This window comes from Quercus robur, chromosome 12, assembly GCF_932294415.1.
Source record: "Quercus robur chromosome 12, dhQueRobu3.1, whole genome shotgun sequence".
Lineage (NCBI taxonomy): Eukaryota > Viridiplantae > Streptophyta > Magnoliopsida > Fagales > Fagaceae > Quercus > Quercus robur.
In genome coordinates, this window is record NC_065545.1 from 30346441 (window position 1) to 30357056 (window position 10616).

The following is a 10616-nucleotide window of genomic DNA, read 5'->3' on the forward strand; positions in this document are numbered from 1 at the left end:
TCTTAGGAAGGTCATGAGCACTTGACGAATGGGTGGACTGGCGAAGGTGCCAATCTTGGTTGTCCACTCAGGTTTGGAGTCATCGAGAAGTATCTCCTTCAACTTCTCAACGGGCTTTGCAATTGTCCGTTGCTCTTCTATCCTCAGAGTCTGTAAATGGTTATCCATCTCCAACATCGCTATGTAGCATTTGCATGTTGCTACTTGGTCTCCACGTACCTCTCCTACCCCGTATTCTGTGGGGAACTTGATCATCAGGTGATAGGTTGAAGTAACGGCCTTTCACAAATTTAGTGTAGGTCAGCCCAATATGGTATTGTAAGCGGATGAGTAGTCGATGACAAGGAAAGTAACATCCTTAGTAATATGTTGAGGGTAATCTCTGACCGATAAAGGTAATGTAATTGCCCCCAATGGGGTATACTTTCGTGCCTCCGAACCCAACGAATGGTGCATTGGTCGGTACGAGTCGTCCTTTCTCGATCTGTTACTTCAAGTTGTAGCATTCAAATGTGTTGTGATCGTGGTTACGATGAAAACGACAGTACTTGTCTTTGGACCTCCTTGTTAGGATCTCTCTTTAACTTGTCAGGCCACGTCAAGGTCGTATCGTCCTTGATTTGCATTAGGACTTGATCAATCGGGGTAGTCAGCGGGGTGAAATTAGTAAACCTTTTAGTGGGCGGTTTGAAGCGCCTATCCTCCTGTCAGTCTCTAGTCCTAGTCATCTTCCACATTCTTTCCTGTCGTGCATCTTCCTGCTTATCCTTCTTCTTGGGTTTTTCCTACTGGGCTAGTAGTGCATCTTCTGCGTTCATGTACTTAGTGGCTCAGTAAAGTACATTTGACATGGTTTTTGGGTCATTTTTGTATAAGGAGAACAAAAAATTCCCCTTCTGTAAGCCATTGGTAAAAGCAGCAACAAGTATCTTGTCATCAGCTTCATCTATTGAAAGGGCTTCTTTGTTGAAGTGTGCTATGTAGGACCTCAGTGTCTCGTCCTCTCATTGCTTGATGCTTATCAGGCATGCAGTGGATTTCTTGTACCTGTGCTCCTATAAAGTGCGATGCAAATTGCCCACTTAGCTCCTTAAAGGTACTGATAGAGTTAAGTGTCAATTTACTGAACCATACCCTGGCGGGACCTTTCAGCGTAGTTGGGAAAGCTCAGTATATGATCTCATCCGGAACACCTTGTAAGAGCATGAAAGTTTTGAATGACTCTAAGTGATCCAAGGGATCCTTAGACCCGTCATAGGCTTCTATCTGTGGCATATGAAACTTTGCTGGAAGGGGGAATGTAGTGACGGGCACTGTAAAGGGTGAATCTATCTGGTGAGCTAGCTTGTCGAGGTCGTTTGACACCCATCCCTTGAGGCCGATTATCATGAAGTCCATCATTTCCTTCATCATCTGCATCTCTACAAACCATGTGCGGTGGTGCTGTGTCTGCGACAAATGGACAGCTGGTGTCCTGTCGCTCTTGTTTGCTAAGGGCATTGCTGCCCTCTAGTCTTTCTCGATCTCGCCTTTTGGTGATGTACTGGGGGCTGGTACCCTCTTGCTCCTCTCCCTGATTATTGGGCCCAGCGTTTCTTTGATGTAGTTGTTCTTCCAGGTCGTGGTTTTGCTGGGTAAGGCATTCCACAACCTTGGCTAGAGTCTGTACCTGCCTTTCGAGGGCAGTAGTGCATGGTTCACCTTCTTAATTGTTGTTGGTTGCCATCGAGCGTGTGAGTACCATACAACTCATTGTCTGGGAAGCGGTAATATGGCTACTATCGCGGTTCCCATAGACAGCACCAATTGATGATGCAAAAAATCGTCAGTGAGTCGAATGGTCCTCATGTGCTCTTGATGGAACTTGCGAAACAAAAATACAGAAAAAAAAACCTTACAGAGAGTACCGATGTAGTATCGGCCAAATACCCTCCAAAGATTAAGTTAGAAAGAGAATTTCTACAACTCTAAAGTGCAAGAGCTGGGGAATCATGCGTACCTTGATTTATGAGTGTTTTGGGGGGTTTTTATAGTATTGTAGAGCTGACGTCTGTTTCTTGGTGGAGAAGGTATTTTCTTGAAGAGAAGATTCTCATTAATACTTGTATTTTATGAGATTCTTTCTTTGTAAGGATTCCTCTGATTATGGTTGGGCATAGAATGCAAGATATTTCCATATTAGGATTCTTGGAGACCACTCGTGCCACATAAGTACCACGTGGCTTCAACAAACTGTCTCCCTTGGATTCGTCTACTTTAAGGAGTCCATTTGTCGCCCTGCCTTTCCATCCAGGTTATGAGTTCGTCTGCTAGTTCTTTGGTTGGTAAAACAAGTAGGCCATCTCTTTTGGCGACTCCGTCACTTATGACTATCTCCGTTAATTGGATCCATCTATTTTGGGATTTATCCCTATCATATATATATATATATATATATATATATATATATATATATATATATATATCTCCCCAATGCGTACCCTAAAATGACACACCGAAATATTTCATTGATGGCAGAATGATGGTTGAAGACATTGATCTGTTGGCTATCAGCAAAGCCACTATTTTGGTGGTCTAGCCACCAGTGCTGGTGGCACAGTGGGCGGAGACTCCGATCTAGCGACGGTTGTTGGAAACACCATTTCAGCTGTTCGACCATCGAACCTCCAGCACAAGTGGCTCCATTGGGCGAGCCTCCGGTGTTGATAGTTTACTTAAAATATAAGTTTAAATTAAAAAGTATGACCATTAGGGAAAATAATAAAAAATTGATGGAGAATGAATATTTTATTGAAATATCTTGTAAAATAGACAAACTGATGTGGATGTTTTGTAAAAGTGATGGTGTAAAATAGAAAAGTAGGTGTTTGTGTGTAAAATAGACAGAATCTTTTAGAAGAGCTGATTCGGTTGCTCTAACATATTGGTCATACAACTAGACTACTTTATTACGATAACAACATACATCTTTTTTTTTTTTTTTTTTTTAATTTTTAGTTATTTTTATTTTTATTTATCAAAATAAGAAAAAGTGTCCCACAAGTTTGATAACTCCCTTACTCAAAAACAAAAAAAGCTAGCACCTAAGATTTATAATAAATTAGTGTGCGTTTGGCATTGTCTTAAAAAATCAGTTTTTTTTACTATTTAATTTATTTTTGCTACTATTCTTGAGTCCCATTACATTTTTTGGTACTATTGATGAGTCTCACTGTACTAGTTCAGCCACATTTTAGTTTTATCTACAGTACTTTCTGCAAAAAGTTTTCAGTTCTACTAAATAAGTTGTTCCCAAACAGATACTTAGTATATATATTGTGTACTTACTCAATCTAATCCATTATTTAGAAAACAATGTTATTATATTTACAACATTTTTATAACACATACAAATTAAACACGAGAAAAGTGACATGTTCTCTCCTCTTTTTTCTCCCTCACCAAAAAATCTCCAACCAAACAAATACTAAAAATATCCATCTACTAGTATATAAGAGCATTCTCATCAACACTCTCAAATGCTATAAATACTAAATTTTAGCATCAAAAGATCAAAAGTATACTCTATCAAAGCTCTTAAATCCTATTCATTTTGCAATCCAGCTACAGTGGGCTGCTAGATTGTAAAAAAAAAAAAAAAAAAATTATTTGTTTAATAAAGAGAGAGAGACAGAGGAGAGAAAGAGAGATACAGAGGAGAGAGAAAGGAAAAATAAAAAATGAATAAAGAAAGTGTTGGGAAATTTAGACCCCGATTAATAGAATTAACAAGTTTTAAATCCAAGTTGTTAATTAGATTTATTATCAATAAAACTTGTTAAAACAAACAAACATCAATATCATGTCAAAATCATGTAGCAGAAAAATAAATAAGACAAGATATGATAACCCAGGAAAACCAATGAAACAAACTAGTTTCACAGTAAAAAAAAAAAAAAAAAAAAAAAAACCTGGGGAGAAACCTTCCTGAAAAGCAACTACTATAGAAAAGAGAAGTTTCAGATCTAGTACAAAACCTTTGTCCCTTGACTCTACAATCCCCGTAGATGAACTCACAACAGAAACCTTCTACCGCTTCAGAACCTCTGAACTCTTCAATATATGAACGCCACCCTTTTGATGCACAAATTCCAGTACGTAACTAACTCCTTTGCACGAATCCTAGTACATAACTTACTCACCAACTTAAGGAAGAAGAATGTTGGCTGCAAAGTTCTTCACTTCATCAACAATGAAGATCAAGAAGCACTTGGTTACAAAACCCTAAGGCGCAAAGACGTAGTAGCTTCTTTCAGAAAGAATAAGGCATTTGTCAAATTTTGCATATGTTTTCCTTATATTCTCATATGTGACGGCCTCTAAAATAAGCCTTATATAGGTCTAGGGTTGTGAAAAAAGAAACCCTACACATACATGTCATCATGAGCTGAAAATCAGATCTGAAAATTTAAAATTTGTAAAGCTCGACAGATAAGGTGTCGAGAAGGTGTCGAGGATTAAAACATCAGACACAAGAGATGAGGCTCAATTGATCCACCAGATGTCGAGAAGCTATCCAGGGGATATGAACTTTCTCGATCGATTGACCAGCTATTGAGAAGGTGTCGAGATTGCGATAAGAAACACCTTAAGAGGCTCGATAGATAGCCTAGCTATCGAGAGGTGTCGAGTAGCTATCGAGTTTTAAAAACTTAGCACTTCTTTACTTATTTCTTGGACAGACTTGATGACTTCAACACTTGATCTTGAAACCTTGTTTCTTGAAGTATTTGAATACATCCTAGAATTACCCAATTACAAGTAAAGTGCGTTTTGTCAAAGGATTAGCCAATAACATAAAATATGTCCTTAACAGAAAGAATATTTAAATGGAGTGTTAAAAAAAAAAAATAGAAGTTTTGATGGAAGGAATATTGTAAAATGATGTATTATATATTATAAAATTAGTTTTTGAGATGATAAATGCTAAATTTTTTTAGAAATGTTAATGAGAATGCTTTAACTAACATCAATCCTATCCTAAAGTAGCTACTCATAAAGTGTACTCCTCCCACTTGTACAATAATTCCCTTACTAAAAAAAAAAAAAAAAAAACCTAGCACTTAATATTTATGATATATATTACTATATATATATATATATATATGCTGTACACCTACTCCATTAGAACTCAAAACGTGTACATCACAAACAGTGAAAAATCCATGGAAAAGGCTTGAATGGGTGTGCGTTCTTCATAATTTAACAGTCACATAACACAAAACAATAGGTGGTTTGAAATTCCCGCATATTTTAAGACACGTACAGCTCATCCCCGCTCTATATCACCTGCTCTCTCTCTCATCCTATCCAAAAAAACACAAACAAAACAACATTGCAAAGACACAAACTCTCTTTGTGTGTGTGTGTGTGTGCGCGCGCGTGTGTGTCAGCCAATTCATTGAATTTAGAGAGACAGAGAGAGAGACCCACTTCCTCGACCAAATCTCCGCCGTCGGTCTGTCATTGTAGTTACCGTCCACATGCTGCCGTACGAGACAATACAGGAGGCATCGGCGGCACTTGGCCGCAACCTGACTACGGCGGAGACCATTTGGTTCAACTACTCGGCTAACAAGTCCGACTACTTCCTTTACTGCCACAACATTATCTTCCTTTTCGTTGTATTCTCAGTGATCCCTTTTCCTCTGATCTTTGTTGAGCTCGCTCGCTTGGCTGGAGTTGATCGATACAAGATTCAGCCAAAGGTTAGGTTGTCTTCGCCCGAGATTTTTCGTTGCTACAAGGATGTTATGCGCATTTTCCTTCTCGTTGTTGGTCCTCTACAGCTCGTTTCTTACCCTTCTATTAAGGTACGCTTTTTTTGTGTTTTTGGGAATGAGATTTGGCTTTGCTTTTGGGCTCTGCCAAATCTCTGGTTTTATTGATCATTTTACAATTTTGGCTTGTTTGGGTTTTCAATTTCTTTGCAATGGTGATTGTGGGGTTGTGAAATTTGGTGATATTTTTACTGGGTTTTCAATGCAATACGAATTCCGTGATTGTTTGTAATGTCAAACAATTTCTATGATTCGAGCTTTTGGCAGTTGTCCTGATTTGAAGTAATCATTGCAAATTCTTTTCCATGTGCCTAATGAGATTTGCAAGCTTCTGAATTTATGAGATTTTTTTTGGGGGCTAATTATGCTTAAAATCTTGAACTTCTGAATGAAATAATGGGCCTTTTTATTTTGGGGGATTTTTCTTTTTGGTAATTTTAGTACTCATGGACCTGTTCTTTATCTTTCTGGAATAATTTTTGAAGTATTGAATTTTGAGCAAATTTGTGTTCATCGACAGATAATTGGGATTCGAGCGGGGTTGCCATTGCCTTCAGGATGGGAAATGTTTGCACAGTTGGTAGTATATTTTCTGATAGAGGATTATACCAATTACTGGATCCACAGGTTTCTGCATAACAAATGGGGATATGAAAAGATTCATCGAGTTCACCATGAATACACAGCTCCAATCGGATATGCAGCACCATATGCGCATTGGGCTGAGGTTTTGATCCTCGGGATTCCATCTTTCCTTGGGCCAGCCATGGTGCCTGGTCACATGATCACATTCTGGTTGTGGATTTCTTTGCGGAATATAGAGGCTATTGATACGCATAGCGGGTATGCATGATACACTTGACTCTTTTACTTGCTTACTATTCTTTATTGCTTTAGTTGAGTGTGATGAAATGATGCCAACTTTAGAATTTTTTTCATTCTTTATTTATTTTCTCTAGTAATAGAATTCTATTTAAAGTACATTGGATTTCATATATCTTCAATAGTGCCTTGCCTTTTTGTTGAGGGGTCCTAGGGTCAGGGTTATGCCTTTTTGCTTTTCTTCTTTTATTTTTCTTTTTTGATGGTGGGGGATGGCTGGGGGCAGAGAAGGGAGTTCTTTGCTTTGTTGTTAGTTTGTTTTTGAGTAGTGAGTTACTGTTAATTTTTACTCAAACAAATTAGCAAAACGAATCATTTATACATTAACAAATATAAAAGTATGAGGAAGATATGCTGAAACTTGGAAATTTCTGTCTACAAATCTGTTCTGTTTAGATGGAGGGTGATAGTTGTGGGTGCATGAATTACTTTAATTTTACAGTTCAGATCAGTTGCCATCCCTAAAAGTCAGCTTTGAAATTTTTACATATGCAATATTGATATAAAGGTTTTTTATTTTTTATTTAATTTTTAAAATTTTATTTATTTATTTTTTTTATAAATGTCTTGTGCATGCCATCTAAGGACCGCCTTAATGATGATTATCATTTCTTTATTAAACTTTGTAAAAGCTTTGGCAATGTGCACATAACTGATTAGTTATTGGAGTCCCTAGAGATTGTTGTCATGATTGTTGATACTTTATGACTCTTTTTGCATATTAAGTAACTTTAAGTCTGACTATCTTTTTAATTCATTTTTTTTAGTCTCCTTGGATGTTATTTCTTGTTTTTGCACCACATCAATTTTATTATTATTATTATTTTTTTTTTTGGGGGGGGGGGGGGGTGTTATTAGGCTAGTTTTAGGTAAGAGTGTGCTTGCCAGTCCACAGTAGTCTTACAAAATCTACTAATCACCATGAAGAAGAGTTGTTAAAGGCTTAAAACTTACAAGTTGATTACAGTGAGGGAGAGGAAAGACAAGATATTGGTCAGGATTATGAAAAGTAACCTAGTAATTTAAGTATCCACACTTCCATGGGGAGAGACTGATAGAAATAGAGGCAGTGTTGAAAGTGAATGTTATTTTAATAATAAAAAATAACTACAAACTTGTTTTCCTTATCCTTGAATCAATGTTTTTGTACGTGCTGTATCATACCTGATACCTATTGTCATATCGGGGTTGTAAATTGCATCTGCAGAACTCTACCCGCAAGAGTTCTAATCCAGTGACTTTTGGGAAAAAAGAAGGTTTTTTATTTTTTTTTTTATTATTATTTTTTTATAATTTTTCTATTTAAAATTTTTTTATGGTTAATTGATAGCCAACTTCCCAAGAAGTCACTAAAGCCTCTGCAACCTGTATGGAGCTGTAAGGGTAGGATGGGATATGCTGCAAGGTTTTTAATAAAGAAAGTTAGAAAGATGCATTGGTATGCCAACATCATCAAGAATAAGTATGAAAGAGAAATTTTTAGTGGAAAAAAGGCTGGTGTGATTAGCTGTTCAGTTTAATAGAGAGTTAGACATCTTTTGATATTTTTTACTACTATTGTGGATGATCTTAGCAGTTCATTCAAAAAGAGAGCTCTATGGTCTTTGTTATCTGCAAGTGGGTTTGACTAATGAGATCAAAATAGTCCTGGAAAGAAAAAGTACCAAGTAAAGTGAGTTTTAGATGATAGCCTATGTGGAAAAGGATCCGTGTAGTTTGCCTCGAGATGGTTGTGAACCGGCCACAAGACAATGATGACAATAATTGCTGCTTCGTAGGTGGGGTATTAACGGATGAATATTTTGGTCTTTTGAGTATTACATCTGGCCCTGGGTGGGTTTAGCGAATAAGTAATATACAAATGTTGACTTGGATTATTATGTTCCAGGAATTCAGTTGGTTGCTTAAATTACATGTCTATCATTGTTTTGCATGTTTTGGGAATTCACCTATGATGGTTCTTCCTTTGTATGGATTTTTGTACCAATCAGCTCCATTTTTTTTTATAGGTAGGTAATCATGGAGTTGATTAGTACAAATGTTGTATGGTTTCACTTTCACATGCTACTCTATATCCTTGTTGTCTTCTATATGGAATTCTTTACCACTGAGGGCAGCAGAAAAATGTTGAACATATGTTTTGCACTACAGGTATGACTTCCCTTGGAGTCCCACTAAATACATTCCTTTTTACGGTGGTGCTGAGTATCATGACTACCATCATTATGTTGGAGGACAAAGCCAAAGCAACTTTGCTTCGGTGTTCACCTACTGTGATTACATTTATGGAACTGACAAGGTATTATCAAATTTTTTCAACAAATTTATTTTGCCATGTATATTGTTAAATTATCGGTTCTTCCAAAAGCTTAATTTACTAGAAAATGTTGAATTTAATCATTTAACCATAGTTTAATACTCTCCCTCACATGTGGGCCTAAATTCCCCCTTGATAAGTGGGTCCCAACACATGGGATTTTTTTTTGACATTTTAAATGAGAAGTAGAGTAAAGCCATGGATCAAATTTAGGATCTCCTGCTCTGATACCATGTTAAATTACTAGTTCTTCCAAAAGCTTAAGCTAATAAAAAATGATGAATTTAATCATTTAATCATAGTTTTAACATACACATTGTAAAATGGTTGCAACTGAAAGATGTTTCTGCAATAATTCTTCTATGATTGCTTTCTTCAGGGCTATCGATATCAGAAGAAGATCTTTCAGAAGGTAACCAATAATACCTCGCCCTTCTCTTTATCCTTTTGTTTTTGTTAGAATGTTAATTATGTACTATGGCATTTTGGTTAGAGCCTATTTGACATTTTTGTTAACATTTGCGGGGTTTGGAAAATCTGGATGCAACTGTTTGGTATGGTTCAAAGATTCTTGAATTAGTCTGACAACTTGATTAGTTTCATATCTTGAGAGAGACAAAATTTGAGTAACTCAGGAACTATCTAGACACTTGTTTCCCCATAATTTTATTCAGATTGATTTAGCAAGCAGGTAAATGTTCTTCTTTATGTAGACTGTATTAAATGGTTGTCCCGGAGGTTGAACCGCCTTGCATTTTATATTTTGATCATTAATTATTTATTTTGTTTTATGCAAGGAAGATCTTTTCTATCTTGGGTTTTGTATTTTCTTCTTCCTACTAATTATTTTACGTTTTTTTTTTTTTTTTTTAATCTAATACAGTTGAAAGGGGAATTGAAAGGCAATGGTGAGCAGAATGGAGTTCCATATCGCTTTTCTACCCAAGATCTTAAATCCGACTAGCTGTGGTACTGCCGAACCCTATCTGGAACAATGTTTTTTGTTAAGCTTCTTGCTAGTGACAACATTCTGGAACCTTCTATTTAGAAAGTTAACATCAGTGTGCTAGTCAAAGTAGAAGTCCATAGTGACCAAGGTGGATATTAACTTGGGGCTCTTAAAAATGGTGATGTTGTGTAGCTTTAGGGAGGGATTTCTAATGTCTAAGATTCAGAATTCGACTTTGTGCTTTAAAACAGAATTTCAGGATTTGGGATCTTGGATTGTGTTTATGAATTTCAGGAAAGTGTTGGTCTTCTATCTTTAGTTCAAAAGTAAAATAAGGTATGCATGTTGATGTTGTGTTGTCTCTGGTCCTTTGAGATATGACTTTCTCCTTTTGTGGATTACCTGCCAATGGTATAATTGTCAGATTTTTGTGCAAATGATTCATTATGCAACTTTATAATAGGCATTCCTTTCCATGTTATTTTCTGTAGATGGTCAGGTTAGTTTTAGCCTTGTATGAGCTGTTGGGATTACTGTATCAATAACTCAATATTGGACTGTATTACATTATTTGCCAAAAGTTTTGGGGATTAAAAATTCTAAAACAAAAACCTGTAAAGGGGTAGTATTACAATCAATGCCTGACTGT

General features: G+C 36.5%; 1 protein-coding gene across 1 annotated transcript; it reads left to right on the plus strand.

Annotated features, from left to right (window-relative positions):
- The first annotated feature begins 5190 nt into the window (after nt 1-5190).
- On the plus strand, nt 5191-10277 carry LOC126708930 (methylsterol monooxygenase 1-1-like). The gene is made up of 5 exons (XM_050408936.1): nt 5191-5852; nt 6340-6662; nt 8853-9000; nt 9398-9430; nt 9902-10277. Exons 1-5 carry the CDS (start codon nt 5523-5525, stop codon nt 9980-9982), a joined length of 915 nt encoding a protein of 304 aa, XP_050264893.1. The 5' UTR covers nt 5191-5522; the 3' UTR covers nt 9983-10277.
- Nucleotides 10278-10616: the final 339 nt, after the last annotated feature.